Genomic DNA, 16,716 nt, shown 5'->3' with positions numbered 1-16,716 from the left:
TGTTTGGATTATTTCGTTTGACGTACCGATGCTCGTGTTGTAATTTCCTAAATACTAAAATCCTCTTATACGTAGGTAATTACAATTTGAGCTACAAGGTATATACATGAGGGTTTTCTTGTTTGGATTATTTTGCTCGACGTACTTATGCTCACGTTGTAATGACCTAAATAGGATTAGTGATTTCATATATATATGTATTAACTGTATTTTTTGTATACAACGAGCCCTTTCCCTTGGGGTTGGTTGTGATGCTGCTCGCTAGCGCTTTGATGCTCGTTGTCCATCCCCCTTTCAGGTAACGAGCCAGGTGATCGAAGAGTCGTAGGTTGATGGCGATACATTTTAGCTTCAGCTGTCTATTTAGTTATATTTTCTTTTGGGCTCCACTGTAGACTTTTGTTTAGACATTTGAGAGTTTTATTTTAGAAGTTGTAAAGGCTGTGTGCCTTATTTCCTCTTGTAAGATATTTTATATTTGAGACTTGTTAAGTACTTCAGTTTATTTATTTTAGACATTGACTTGTACTTCAGTATACTAGATGATAAAATATTAATTTGATCTCTATTATTTTATTTGTTGATTTCTGTATTATCTTTTACTTGCTTTTGTACCTACACTTTTTATTGACTCTACTAGAGAGATAGTTATTGTGATGGTGAAACATGTTATTACACAGTATGGTGCATGACAGGTTTGACATTCTTGGTTTTATCTTGGACTGCAATCTTGTGTGAACCCAGGGGCGTCACAATATTAACTACATATTAACTACCAATAACTCAACAATTTAGAAAAATAAGATAAAGATATTATACATGGATAACTTATTATAATACACGAAATATTAAAAAAACCTAAAAGTTTTAAAAATTGTATGTAATAGCCTTAAAAGTTTAAAATTACACAAAACACCTTGACTTTTTTAAAACTTAAAAACAAACATGACATTTGAAATTTTAAAATTTGTAATTAACACCCTCAACATTTTAGAAATTATAGAAACAACCTAAAAACTTTAAATTATAAAAAACACCCTAAAATTCAGAGATTTCAAAACTTTGCAACAACATAGATGAATTCCAAGGATTACCATTAAGCACTTAAAAATTTAAAATTTATAAAAAAATAACCTCAAAGTTATAAAAATTATAAAAACTCTCTCAAAAGTAAAAAGTTACAAAAAATCCTAAAATTTTAAAACTTATAACTGGTACACATCAAATTTAGAAACTATCAATAGTTCATTAAAAATTTAAATTTTTTAAAAAACAACCCAAAATTTTAGTAGTTGTAAAAATACCTTTAAAATTTTACAATTATAAGAAATATTCTAATATTTGAAAACTTACCACCAACACATGAAATATGAATTATAAGCACACAACTTATAATTTAAAATTTTCATAAAATACTATCAAAGTTTGAAAATTACAAAACACACCCTCAAAAGTTCAAAATCATAAAAAGCTAAATTTGGCAAAGAAAAGAGGAAATATTTCATATTATAACATTAAGATATATAAATTTAACTTTTAATTTAAAATTTATCATCTCTTTTCAACACCTAAAAGTAGTCTAAGTTGATGCCAGTAAAAAATAGCAATTACCGCAGATTAAAACTATCCAGTTAAGAAATAAGAATTTTAAAATATATGATAGATTAAAAATTAATATTACTGTATTAATTCAAGGAACTCTATATAATTTTAACAATAACATGCATTGACAGAAGACAAATTAATAAAAGACTATGATATAATAGGTTAGCATTAACTAATTATAATGTATAAATATTTATCTCTAATGTTGATAATATTTATAGGGTAAAAAATACAATGAGTTATGTATGGAGAAACTATCAGAAAGTTCAAAGATATCATTTAAAAGAACTAAGTTGTGTTTATTTCAAATGGCGAAGTGAAGAAAATTAACACAAAATTCGGAAACCTTCATGAATTACCTGAATTGACATTGATAAAAGACAAAACTGACAAAGAAGCACTGACCGAGTTCCTCTTATGGAACATATTGAACAATTTTGTCCTAATTAAAAAAGCATTCTTCATTAAAGATACAAAAAAATTAGTAAGTATTTATAAATTTTCATACTTTATTCTTGAAATACTAAAGGAATCATAAACTTAATATAAAATTACATATAAAATTACATAAAAAATACTAAAGGAATCATAAACTTAATATAAAATTACATATTAATAATCTTGCAATAGAAACTAAAGTGAAGTCATTGATCAACTATATTTCGAGATATAATAAGTTAGATAAGATGAGGAAAATCACTATAGTTGATAAAAAGTATGCACATGATACTTAATTACCATAGCGTAAGTAAAAAAGTTAAAATTGATATTTGGGGATATTACTATCAACGAAGGATCAATTTTCAGGGACACGATCAAAGATAAACATGTAATAATATTATCAGATTTTAAGATATTTAAATATGAAGGTAACATATTTTATAACTAAAATTCTTATTAAATCCCACTAAACATAAAATTCATCTTATATTTGTCTTAAATTTGTAGGAAAGATATGGAGTCATCGTAAATTGTGTTAATAGTATATCTATCCAAAGATACAACTTATTGAAGAAATAAGAGAATGATAAGTAAACCAAGCAAACATCCATACAACACGATAAAGAAAAAATATTACACTTTAAAGCTAATATGCAAGGTTCATTTAGAACAAGCTGCTAAAACAAAAGCATCTCCATCAATGCTCTTTATAAATACAATACAAATTTAAATTATTGAATATCTATAGAATAGCTTAATTTTTTGAGGGAAATCAGGAATATTTAGAAGAGATTTTCATAAAATCTTTTAATATTTCTATATGGTTATGTGGATGCTTTTATTATATAAAAGTGTACTAGAGTTAGTATTAATCTTTATTTTATGATTTTTTCTAAAGTTTATCAATGATTAGCAATAAAATTTATATTCTTTTTAGTTTCATTCTAGCCCACATTTAATTAATCATATTGGTTTATTGGATTTAATTATTCATCCTTCTTTTATAGCGCTATTTCTTCAAGTGTTTTTTACTTTTACAACATTATACTTTCTCAAGTCAAGCTTGGTTTCACGTCGATTCAAATAACGTGCAAATTCAAATTAGCTTTAGATTACATTTATTTCTTATCAATTCAATTATTAACGTGAAATTTTTAAATTTGGTGTAGCCCATTCAAACAAACATTAAAGAAAATAAATAATCACAATACTAAATTTTAAAGACATAAGTGAGCAAAAACAATCAAAGTGGAACTGAGAAATAAATTTTAGTAAGGAAATAAATAAAAAAATATTTAATCATAGTATTTAATCACGTGCATAAAACATAGTGTGTGTATGTGGGGGGGGGGGGGGTAAATTGTCTTTTAAAATTATCTAAAAATAATTCTTAGAAGATTAATTTTAAAAAAATATATTTTATTAAAAAGTTATTTTCATAAAATAAAATAATTTTTTAAAATATTATTTTTTGGTTAAAAAATATATCTTTGTAAATGAATTTTATCTAAAAAATTATAAAAAAAATATTATTGAATTTTTTTAAAAATAATATTTTAACAAAGAATAATATTTTTAAAGGGAAATTTTATTTTTTAGAAAACAATACGTTTTCAATTTATTTTTTGGAAAAATTGCTTTAAGGACCCAAAATTGGAAATACAATGTGGCCCAGCTCCCTGTACTTTGGCCCATGTGGCTAAGCCCTTAAATATTCAAAAAACTGTAACTGAGCCCTTAAAGCAGTTCTCACACCCGTATTTGCACCCAGCCTCCCTAAAATACCCCCGCCTTCAACTCCGTGCCTCGAAAACGAGATCCGATCGCTGGCGAAACCTCTCCGTCACATTTAAGGCGAGATGATGGCCGTTTTGGGGGGAAATTATGGCGCGCTCCCTCCATTATATATCCTGTTAACCCACTCGGCTTTGAAGAGAGTGTATTTATAGTGCAAAGGGCAGATCTTTACGGTTAGGGCTTATGATCTTCAGCCCCCTACTTGTCCTAAAGTGCCCTTCATAACTCCTCTTAAATCCCCTTTATTTATGGCGGAGAGCCCCCTTATTTGCATGGTTTCCTTGGGTGAGAGAGCAGTGTTCTCAAGGGTAACTTGTGCAACCTCTTTTTTTGAGTTTAAGTTCGACGTGGCTGAGAGGTTGAAGGTTCCTTATGATGCGCTATCAATGGTTTATAAATCTGAAAGGATCCCTGATCTGAGTTTTGAGATCGAGAATGAGGATGATATGGAGTGTATGGTGGAGCACAACCGTAATATCGGGTGTCTGGAGATCCATATTCGAGCTACTATAGATGTAGATGTTTCCAGATGTGAGAACACCCCGAAGCAACCTCCTGAAATGTAAGTTATATTTACACTTAATTTATTTGAAAACTTATGAATTGCGTGAGTAAAACCGAAGCAACCTCCTGAAATGTAAGTTATATTTACACTTAATTTATTTGAAAACTTATGAATTGCATAGAGCAGGTTAAATGTTAGCTTTTAACTGATATATGTTAACTTTCTACCGAAGGTTGTTAAGCTTTAGGGCATATGTGTTAACTCTTAAGGGTACTGCATTATTTAAGTACAAGTCATATTCGTTATTTTAAGAAAAACCAATTATATTTGTGCAGCATTATGAATACACTGAAGCCAAAGTTTATTGATAGTACTTCTGCCGCAAACCATGGTTCTGAAAGAATTCCAATTGATAATCCCAGTGGTAGCAGTGTAGTGCGTTCTGATGACATTATTAACAACACAGTAATGATTCCTGGTTGGTGGCATAATGCATTAACTGAAGAGGGTCAAGAATTTGAAAGTGCTGAAGAATTAAGGTTGGCGCTGACATACTATTCTCTGGCCAAAATGTTTGATTATGAGTTTAAAAAGAACGAACCAAAACGTATCCGTGTATATTGCCGATATAAAGAAACTTACGAGTGCCCATGGATGTTGTTTGCTTCACCTGTTAAGAATGCAAATAGACTATCGATCAAGAAGTTTGTTAATGAACATACTTGTGGGCAGTACGGGCAAAATACAGGTCGTTCAAGGGCATCCCGTAAATTCATTGCAACACAGTTACAACCACTCCTGAAGGTCCGTCCAGAAATCCGACCCGTTGATGTGCAAAAGGAGTTCCTCACAAACTACGGCCTTAGAATTGATTACAGTAAGATATGGTGGGGGAAAGAGAGAGCACAGGAGAAGCTTTACGGGGATATATATGAGTCGTATGATCAACTACGATGGTAAATGCTGAGCTTTATTATTAACTTGTTAAGTTTCAAAGTTTGCTTGTTAAAACAAATAGTTAACATGTTCCTTGTTAAGTTCATTGATAACATTGATAACATGTTAAGTTTCACCACTAACATGTTAACTTTCTCTGTTACATTGTTAAGTTACGCTGATAATTTGTTAACTTTTGTTAAGTTACCCCAATAATGTGTTAGCTTTTTTTGGTCGCTTGTTAAGCTACACGGATAACATGTTAACTTGTTGGTTTGTTTCTTCTTACACGACTAGGTATGAGCGCATGGTAAAAGAGACAAATCCCGGCAGTTACATACATGTTGACCAGAATGAGGGGAGGTTTTCGAGACTCTTTGTTTGTTATGCTGCATGCATCAAAGGTTTCTTGAGTGGATGCAGACCCCTTCTATTTTTGGACGGTACATTTTTGAAGGATCGATATAAAGGTATTCTCCTCTCGGCCATAGCATACGATGGGAACCAAGGTATATTTCCCTTAGCGTATTGCATATGTGATCAAGAGAATTTGATGAATTGGAAGTGGTTCCTCCAAGGTCTATGGTCCATACTTTATGAGAGGGCTGACCCTTACAATCCTCCCCACCAATTGGTTATAATTTCTGATGCGGACAAAGGAATTAAAGAATCAGTAAAAGAGTATTTTCCAGAAGCTCTACACTCGAGGTGTGTTCTACATCTTGTTGAAAATTTCAGGTTAAAGCTTAAGGACTTGGGTATGAAGTCGAAGGACACTCATGTTCTTGGGAACTTACTCCAAAGTGCTTGTTATAAATACACAATAGCAGAATGGAATGAGTACATGAAAGAGATATATGACATGGATCCAAGGGCATACAACATTGCTATGAACTACTCTCCTGATCAATGGGCAAATGCATTCTTCCCGGGAATAAGGTAACGTTTGTGGATAACGTGTCAACTCTTGTTGATAACATGTTAACTCTTGTTGATAACATGTTAACTCTTGTGGAAAACATGTTAACTGTTAAATGTTAACTATTATATGTAAACATGTTAACTGTAATTCAAAAAAAATAACTCTATTCAATTATTTGTGTCATCCCTTATTTATAACCTATTAACTCTTATCTGTAAACTGTTAACTTAACTATTATATGTAAACATGTTAACTGTAATTCAAAAAAAATAACTCTATTCAATTATTTGTGTCATCCTTTATTTATAACCTGTTAACTCTTATATGTAAACTGTTAACTGTAATTCATATTATGTTAACCCTATTCAATTATTTGTTAACCCTTATTTGTGACCTGTTATAAAGTTATATATAATTTCAGGTATGGGCACGTAACATCTAATGTCGCTGAGTCTTTTAATAATTGGATAAGGGAAGCTAGAATGCTACGGATTCTACAAATGGTTGAGCATATCCGTAAACAGATAATGGTCCGAATGAGTAATCGCCGGTTACTTATAGATAAATGTGTTGGATATCTCTGTCCACAAGCAAAGATGGTGCTTAAAGAAAATATAGAGAAAGGTCGTCCATTGGATGTTAAGCAAGCTGCAGCTGACATATTTGAAGTGCAAGCACATAAAACTACCCGTGTTGATTTGGAGAAGAAGACATGCACTTGCCGTGCTTGGGACGTCATGCGGATTCCGTGTAAACATGCATGTGCAGTCATCTCGTACATGAAGAGAGACATTTACCAATATTGCGATTGGTTTATGTCCACAGAAGAATTTAAAAAGAGCTATGACCCGATTCTCTATCCTATACCAGATTATGAGAAACGAAGCGTGCCAAGGGATGAGATCGAGCTACTTCCACCACATACTATCAAAAGAAAGGGGAGAAATAAAACACGACGTATCAACAACCGAACAGTGTACAAACGACCTTTGAAATGCTCTCGATGCCACTCTGAATGCCACAACCGCGCATCTTGCAATGAACCGATCGCCGATTGATATGAGTTGCGGATTTGCCGAAACACTTTTGGGTGTATGTAATACTTTTGTAGTTAACTGTTTATATGAACTGAAACATATTTGGGTGTTTGTAATGCTTTTGTAGTTACCGGTGTATATGAAATGAAATATGTTTGGGTGTTTGTAATACTTTTATAGTTAGCTGTGTATATGAACTGAAATATATCTATGTCAATGTGAATTATAATGAAAATGTTATCTTACTTGGGTCTGTAAAGTTACTCAGTTAGATTGTTAAGTTACAGTTAACATATAAAATTTTCTTGGCAGGTTATTAAGCTACACCTATTACATGTTAATTCTTGTAAATAACATGATGGATAACATGTTAACTCTTGTTGCAAACATGTTAACTCTTATTGTTAATATGTTAACTCTTGTGGCAAACATGTTAACTCTTGCTGCAAACATGTTAACTCTTGTGGAAAACATGTTAACTCTTGTAACAAACATGTTAATTCTTGTGGTAAACATGTTAACTCTTGCACCAAACATGTTAACTTTTGTAGCAAACATGTTAACTTTTGTCGCTAACATGTTAACTCTTGTTGATAACATGTTAACTTTTATAGGAAATATGTTAACTTTCTTTGATAACTGTTAACTCTTTGACATAACATGTTAACTCTCGTAAGTAACATGTTAACTATTGTTGATAACAAGTAAACTCTTGGCGATAACATGTTAACCCTTGTTGATACATGTTAACTCTTGATGATAAAATGTTAAATCTTGTTGCCATCATGTTGACTCTTGTAGTTACCGTTGTATATGAACTGAAATATGTTTGGGTATTTGTAATAATTTTATAGTTAACTGTGTACATGAACTGAAATATATCTATGCCAATGTGAATTATAATGAAAATGTTAACTTATTTGGTCTGTAAAGTTACTCAGTTAAATTGTTAAGTTACAGTTAACATATAAAATATTTTTGGACGGTTATTAAGCTATACCTATTAAATGTTAACTCTTGTAAATAACATGTTGGGTAACACGTTAACTCTTATAGCTAATTGTTAACTTTTGTAGCAAACATGTTAACTTTTGTTGCAAACAAGTTAACTCTTGTGGCAAACATGTTAACTCTTGTGGCAAACATGTTAACTCTTGTGAAAAACATGTTAACTCTTGTTGCAAACATGTTAACTCTTGTTGCAAACATGTTAACTTTTGTGACAAACATGTTAATTTTTGTTACTAACATGTTAACTCTTGTGGATAACATATTAACTTTTGTTGGAAATATGTTAACTTTCTTAGATAACATGTTAACTATTGTTAATAATATGTTAATTTTTGTCGGACATATGTTAACTTTTTTTGATAACATGTTAACTATTTGAATAAACTTGTTAATTCTCGTTAGTGACATGTTAACTATTATTGATAAAAAGTAAACTCTTGATGATAACATGTTAACCCTTGTTGAATCATGTTAACTCATGATGATAAAATGTAAAATCTTATTACCATCATGTTGACTCTTGTGGTTACCGGTGTATATGAACTGAAATATGTTTGGATGTTTGTAATACTTTTATAGTTAACTGTGTACATGAACTGAAATATATCTATGCCAATGTGAATTATAATGAAAATGTTAACTTACTTGGTCTGTAAAGTTACTCAGTTAAATTGTTAAGTTACAGTTAACATATAAAATATTTTTGGAAGGTTATTAAGCTATACCTATTAAATGTTAACTCTTGTAAATAACATGTTGGGTAACACGTTAACTCTTATAGCTAATATGTTAACTTTTGTTGCAAACATGTTAATTTTTGTTGCAAACATGTTAACTCTTGTGGTAAATATGTTAACTCTTGTTGAAAACATGTTAACTCTTGTGGAAAATATGATAACTTTTGATGCAAACATGTTAACTCTTGTGGCAAACATGTTAACTTTTGTTGTAAACATGTTAACTTTTGTTACTAACATGTTAACTCTTGTGGATATTATGTTAACTTTTGTAGGAAATATGTTAACTTTCTTAGATAACATGTTAACTCTTGTTTATAATATGTTAACTTTGTTAGGAAATATGTTAACTTTCTTTGATAACATGTTAACTCTTGTTTATAATATGTTAACTTTGTTAGGAAATATGTTAACTTTCTTTGATAACATGTTAACTTTTTGACATAACATGTTAACTCTTGTTAGTAACATGTTAACTATTATTAACAAAAAGTAAACTCTTTGCGATAACATGTTAACCCTTGTTGATAACATGTTAACTCTTGATGATAAAATGTTAAATCTTGTTGTCATCATGTTGATTCTTGTGGTTACCGGTGTATATGAACTGAAATATGTTTGGGTGTTTGTAATACTTTTATGCCAATGTGAATTATAATGAAAATCTAATCTTACTTGGTCTGTAAATTTATTCAGTTAGATTGTTAAGTTACAGTTAACATATAAAATATTTTTGGAAGGTTATTAAGCTATACCTATTAAATGTTAACTCTTGTAAATAACATGTTGGGTAACATGTTAACTCTTTTTGTAATCATGTTAACTCTTATAGCCAATATGTTAACTCTTGTCCAAAACATGTTAACTTTTGTTGCAAACATGTTAATTCTTGTGGCATACATGTTATCTCTTGTAGCAAATATGTTAACTCTTGTGGCAAACATGTTAACTTTTGTTGCAAACAAGTTAACTTTATTCGCTAACATGTTAACCCTTACTGATAACATGTTAACCCTTGTTGATAACATGTTAACTCTTGATGATAACATGTTAACTTTATCCGTATACGGTATTATTTGACAAGTGAACCTGACATGTTATAAACTTTCTCCATATTTAACAAGTGAAGCTGACATGATATAATTGTTTACTTACGCATCTAACATGTTAATTTTCTCCGGGCACTAGTTCATTAGCTGTTAATACACTATACAAGCTAAAAATTATGAAGATTGTTTACAGTTGTTTATCTACATAGCATTCTTCCTTAGGCTGTAACATTTGCGGCTCATGCAGGCGCTTTCAATGCTGGGTCCTCCACGGCTATTGTGCTCTTTCTATTTCTGAATTCCCAGCATTCTTTTATTAGTTCCGCAGTAAGCCTTGCATGCACTACCGCAGACGAATCATCGGTGGACGTAACATGCAGAACATTACTTTTCTGTAGGATAGCCAGTACATAAAGGTATACGTATATCCCACAATCGTAGCTACAAATAACAAAACATAAATACATATTACAGGTCAGTTTTGGAGACGAAAATTCTTTAATAAAATAAGGTTCATATGTTAATGTACCTTCCCTTTTGAGACTCGCATGGGATTTCCTTATATTTAAATGCCCTACACACCTTTTCAAGATCGAATGCGGCCTTCATATGGTCCATGAAGTTTATAATTTTGTTAACGGGCTCAAGGTAAGCAGAGGGAGTTACCGAACTATAGTGCAACACTAAATTTTCATTCAATCTAACTTCGACACAATGCCAATGGTCATGGCGAACAATTGGCAATATGAGTATTGATCGACAAGCGGCAATATGTTGTTGTATATAAAGTTCATATAGTTCATATAGCCGCAGATGAGCCTGGTCTTCATAGAGTGAATGCTGTTACACAAAATTAACACATTAAGAAAGAGCGGCTTTTAATATGTGAACATGGTTCAAGTTCATATAGTTAACTTTTGTGGAAAACATGTTAACTCTTATGGAGAACATGTTAACTTTTGTGGAAAACATGTTAACTCTTGTGGAGAACATGTTAACTCTTGTGGAAAACATGTTAACTCTTGTGGAGAATATGTTAACTCTTGTTGAAAACATGTTAACTCTTGTGGAGAACATGTCAACTTTTGTGAAAAACATGTTAACTTTTGTGGAAAACATGTTAACTCTTGTTGCTAAAATGTTAACCCTTGTAGATAACATGTGAACTCTTGTGGCTATATGTTAACTCTTATAGATAACATGTTAACTTTTGTGAAAAAAATATTAACTTTTGTGGATAACATGTTAACTATTCTGGTTAACATGTTAAATATAAGAGCTTATCTGTTAACTAATTATATGAGGATTGGTCTTACGTAGAAATATGTAGATACAATCCCGTACTGCTTGTTTAATTCAGCGTTCTCTGACAACTGCAGCCATAGCCGTAATCTATCTAAGAATGCCTCTGTTACTTTGTCATCGAGGCTTCCCCCGCGGATCATATACAGTAGTTCCGGGTATGTAATTGCACTGTTATCAGTAGTTATGACATATACGTACCTTAACAAGCAATAAGTTACGGAGGGTTAAAATTTAAAACATGAAAGCTAACATCTAAACGCACAAACATAACAAGCAAAAAACAGAGTTTCACAGTTAATATTAAAGAGTTAGCATTAAATTACTTAACATGTTAACTGTCGTGGATAACATGTTAACACTTTTTGCTAACGTGTTAACTCTTGTGGATAACATGTTAACTCTCGTTGCTAACTTGTTAAGTCTTGTGTATAACATGTTAACTCTTGTCGCTAACCTGTTAAGTCTTGTGGATAACATGTTAACTATTGTTGCTAACATGTTAACTCTTGTTGTTAACATGTTAACACTCGTTGTTAACATGTTAACCCTTGTTGCTTAAATTTAAACGTGAAAGCTTTACATTTTGAAATCAGCACTTACGGGCTACATTTCTCCTTGCAGTACTGCTCGAGCCATTTGTTCTCCTCAGCTGAGAGTTTCTCTGCAACATTTTTTGGTATTCTGTAGTTATGTACAAAAGCCCCAGCGCTATCTAACACTCATAAGCTAAACGTGCCTACATCAGGGATACCCTCATTCACCTCTTTTAAGGTAGCACGATCCACATCTGTTAAATACGTGCTTTTTAGCACATCCCACTTGCCAACACTGTCGTCATGGTAAACTGTTATTTTCTTTGGGGTGTCACCAACAACAATGGGTTCATCTTTGTGCTCACCTTCTTTCAACTTCAATCCCTTAGCCCTCGGTTTCTTATCCTCAGTAAATGGTGTCCTAACCAGTTTATCTTTCTTGGTTGCTCTTTTGCTTGGAGCTCTACTCCTATAACCCACATATTTTTGCTCACCGGCTTCCTCGACCTCTTCAATCCTTCGCTGAGTGGAACTTTCTCAACCACACCTTCCTCCTCCTGCACCATCTGCTTATCCTCCTCATCCTTGATCACCTCGTCTCTCTCTTCGCTCTTGCCCATTTCCTCGACAACTTTATTCTTGGTAACATCGTCTCTCTCTCCATTCGAGCCCTCTTCATCCTCAACCATCTGCTTGTCCTCCTCATCCTTGATCACTTCGTCTCTCTCTTCGTTCTTGCCCATTTCCTCGATACCTTCATTCATGGTGACGTCGTCTCTCTCTCCATAGTTGTCCTCTCCATCGATTTCATGCTTGTCCTCTTCTTCTTCTTCCACTGTAGGGTTTCCTTTCAGCTGCTGTGCAATAAGCTTCTTCACATTGTTCTTTAAAATCAAGGGATCTACTATGTCACAAGATTCGTCCAACCCCTTAACCTTTTCGTTAAGTCTACGAATCTCGTCCATGAAAGTTTGACAATACAATTTCTTCGAGACCCTCAGTGTACGGCAAAGTCTCTGGTTTACTTTAGCAGCATTTCTCCAAAATTGCAGTTGCTCCTCAACCGGTAACGTTTCAATCTCATCTTCCCTTTCGAAAGCCTCATCAATGGCTTTTGACATTATCTATAATTTAGAAATAACAAAGAGTTAAAATCAAGTTTATAAAGGTTAATAGTAAGTGGTCCACAATTGACACAGATAATTAAAGGTTCTTCAATCATCTATAGGTAACATGTTAACTCTTGCTGCTAACATGTTAACTCTCTCTGGTAACATGTTAACTCTTGTAGCTAACATGTTAACTCTTGTGATAATATGTTAACTCTTGTTGAGAACATGTTAACTCTTGTAGAAAACATGTTAACTCTTGTTGCTAACATGTTAACTCTTGTGCATACATGTTAACACTTGTAGAAAACATGTTATCTATTGTTGGTAACATGTTAACTGTTGTAGAAAACATGTTATCTATTGTTGCTAACATGTTATGTATTCTTGTGATAATATTTAGCACCTTAGAACTTACCAAACCTATTGACCATCTCTTCTCATGTTCCTTCTCTTCTTCCTTCTTTTCAACATTCTTTTCTTCTTCAATCTTCCTCTTCCTTACTGCTGCTTTCTTCTCCTCCCTATGTACGACTGGAAATTGTTGTACAATCCCTTCCCTTCTAAGCCTCATCAATGGCCTTCTGATTAGATATTTCTCATCGGATGGGTCAATTTCAGCTATTGGTTTATGTACAACCTGGATGCTAGCTTTTGCAGCCTTGGCAACTATTGTGCGCTTTCTAAAAGATCCATACTTCTCACCAATCTTCACCCAGTTAGTGAGGGGTGGTTTGAATCTGTTGCTCATGGCATATCTTTTAATCCCAGTCATTTCATAGTACCATAGCTGCAAACAATTAATACATGTTAGTATGCAATACTAATCTTTTAAACATGAATATAGTTAACAGAACTCATCTTGCAATATAGTTAACACTGACAACACCAACTTTAATACTGGAAACACTAAAGTTAACATGAACCGAAATATAGTTAACAAGATCCTTAGAATAGTTAACATGAACCAGTAAGGCTTAATGGTTTCTTGACGTAAGTTGACAGAATACAAGCAAGCGTTCACATGCACAGGTTAATCCAACTTACAGGGATCAAAGGCATGCATCCAGGTACATAGCTTATTCCTGACCTGTGCAGACCTTCCCTGGCTATCTTAATTCCTTTCTTCGTCTGATCATAGATGTATTTCCCCCAGGCCACATTCCTCACTCTTTCAATTGAATCAACATATTTGAACAAGAGCCTTGGGATGCCTTGGACACTACTAGGGCACCACATCATTGAACATTGATGAAGTATCTGCAGTAACACAAAATCTTCAATATCCTTCTTCTTTCTTGATTCAACAAGAGATTGCAGTAGCTCTTCCACATATCACCGCATATTCTTTGTTGATTTCTTTGTGGTTCTAGTAAAATGTTCATCAAAATACTCCACCCAAAGCTTAGGGAAAGGATCTCTATTATTGTAAATTATTTCCCCATCAATTGGGAAACCTGTATGTTCATGCACCCAGTCCATATCAAAATTAACAACCTTTTCTCTCCCACTTTCGGCATCGGGCAGAGAAAACGCCACTTCATTACCCTTATAGTGTCTCAATACAAGTTCCAGCGTGGGTCGATCTACTGCTGGGGGGGCAAACTTTACATAATGCTGGAATGTACACCCTTGGTATGCATCCCAATGACACTGCCGCATTCTCGGTTCGAGGACTTTCATAAATTTACAATATGTGGTGAAACTAGCAGTTGGTCTAATTTTAGCAGCACCTGACTTTTTCTTGTATTATAATTAAACATTTAACATCAACAACACTTGACATCCAACATCCAATAGTTAACATGCAACAATGAACTGTAACAGTTACGCTATAAACCTTAACAAACAACAGCCAAACTTAACATTAATAAGAGGTATATAGTTCACATTTAACATTAAGGTATCAGCTAACATGTCCTTCAACCAATGTCCAGGCATATAGTTCACAATTCAACTTCAATCCCTTAACATCTATGTAAATTGGAAAATATAACATATAACATTATCTTACTTCTTTATGGATTTCTGTGGTGCGTTTAGTGAACTTGTAATTTTTCTTTTTCTCCTTACACCCATCTGGAAACTCAACAACGTTTGGGTGGCTTCATCGGTGCTGCCATTCCCTGATGATGACGCATGGGTGGACGACGACTTGGAGGCAGGGGAGGATGTGAGAGAATCGGTGCCACGGTCGGTCTCAGATGGCAAAAGGGGGTCTTCGTCGGTCTTGGAAGGCGAGGGAGGATCTTCGTCGGTCTTGGAAGGCGACGGCGAGTCTTCTCGCTCGTCGTTCATTGGTGCATGTTCCTGACGTTGCAGCGGCGGCGGAGGATGGTGAACAACTTCGAATTCGTTCGCCGATTTTTTCTCCATCTGCGATCTGGTTTCGACCTAACCCTAGAAGCGGATTTTGGTTTTTCGCCGGAGAGAAAGCCAGAGACAGAGTGCGGGAGGGAGAGAGGAGAGAGAGAGAGAGCGCCTCGATAGTAGCGGAGTGGGCGGCACCGTTACCAACGTACGGAGGCTGTAGCAGAGTGGGCGGGAAGGGTAGATTCGGGATTCTGAGGATTGAGTGAGCTGGAGGGCCTGAAATGAAGTTTTGGAGTGTATCTTGGGTTTATACCAAACATTAAAAGTACATGGGGCTGTTGCACATTGTTTTTTCAATTTTGGGGCCTTAAAACAAATTTTCCTTATTTATATTATAATATAGTAGTTGATATTATTCATAGCTAACTCATTCATTGAGATTATTTATCTTAAGATATAACTACATGTAGATATTTATTCCATTAGGTCTTTTTTTCCGGCTAGAAAAAATAATTTGGGTTCTGGGATTAACTCACATCCCATCTAAGTTTCCCCATATGAAAATAAAATAAAAGTTAAATTATTCACAGCGGGTGATCTGAACGGTTGAGAGCTTCCAACATGGCTCCAACGATCTTAGATTCGATTCCGTGTTAGGTTATAAAAAATAAAAGGTAAATTGTACTAAACCCTCAAACTTTTAGCATTTTTAGATAGCCCCTCAAAAACTTATAAAATCATACTAAACCCCAATAACTATTAGAATTGCATAAGCTCTCAATAAGTTTTCGCATTTTACCAAATAATCCCCATGATGGCTTAAGTCCGCATTTTACTTTGGCATTAAATTTTATATCCTAAATGTGGATATATTAGTGCCATCAAGGGGGTATCTGCAAAATATGGGAAATTATTGGGGGATTTTCTGCAATTCCAATAGTTATTGGTGTATGGTGCGATTTTAAAAGTTATTGGAAGCCTACCACAAAATGCGGAAAGTTTTTTGGGGGGTTTAGTGTAGTTTGTCGTTTATTACCCAAAAATGAAACAAACAAGTTCCCGGGAGAAAAAACGCCATTCAAAAAGTCCTAGACGAGCGAGAACCGAAGAAACCCTATCCTGCTTTCAATCGAGAAAACAAAAACAAACCCTAACCCTAACCTCAGCCATGCAACCCTGCTCCAGACCCAAATCCATTCCCCCTCGATGTCGGCGCAGGTTAGCATCGCCACCGCCTTCTCCCCTTACCGATTGGCCCGGTCCCGGCGACAGAGCTTCAGGTTCAAGTGCCGATCGAGCGTCGACGGCGAAGAGGTAAACCCTAAACCCTAATCGATCGAGTTGGAGAGAAAACTGGTTGTTTTACTCATGGACTGGAGTTTCCAGGAGTATTTGATCGATGCACCGGTTTCGATC

At 33.9% G+C, this 16,716-nt stretch overlaps 1 protein-coding gene across 1 annotated transcript; it reads left to right on the top strand.

Moving 5' to 3' along the window:
• Nucleotides 4,092-7,264, top strand: LOC109826440. The gene is made up of 4 exons (XM_020393471.1): nucleotides 4,092-4,405; nucleotides 4,684-5,304; nucleotides 5,489-6,223; nucleotides 6,628-7,264. Exons 1-4 carry the CDS (start codon nucleotides 4,092-4,094, stop codon nucleotides 7,262-7,264), a joined length of 2,307 nt encoding a protein of 768 aa, XP_020249060.1.

The sequence above is a fragment of the Asparagus officinalis genome, chromosome 10 (assembly GCF_001876935.1).
Source record: "Asparagus officinalis chromosome 10, Aspof.V1, whole genome shotgun sequence".
In the NCBI taxonomy this organism is placed as follows: Eukaryota; Viridiplantae; Streptophyta; class Magnoliopsida; order Asparagales; family Asparagaceae; genus Asparagus; species Asparagus officinalis.
The sequence above is the reverse complement of the archived record's forward strand: the minus strand, read 5'-3'. Positions and strand labels throughout refer to the sequence as shown.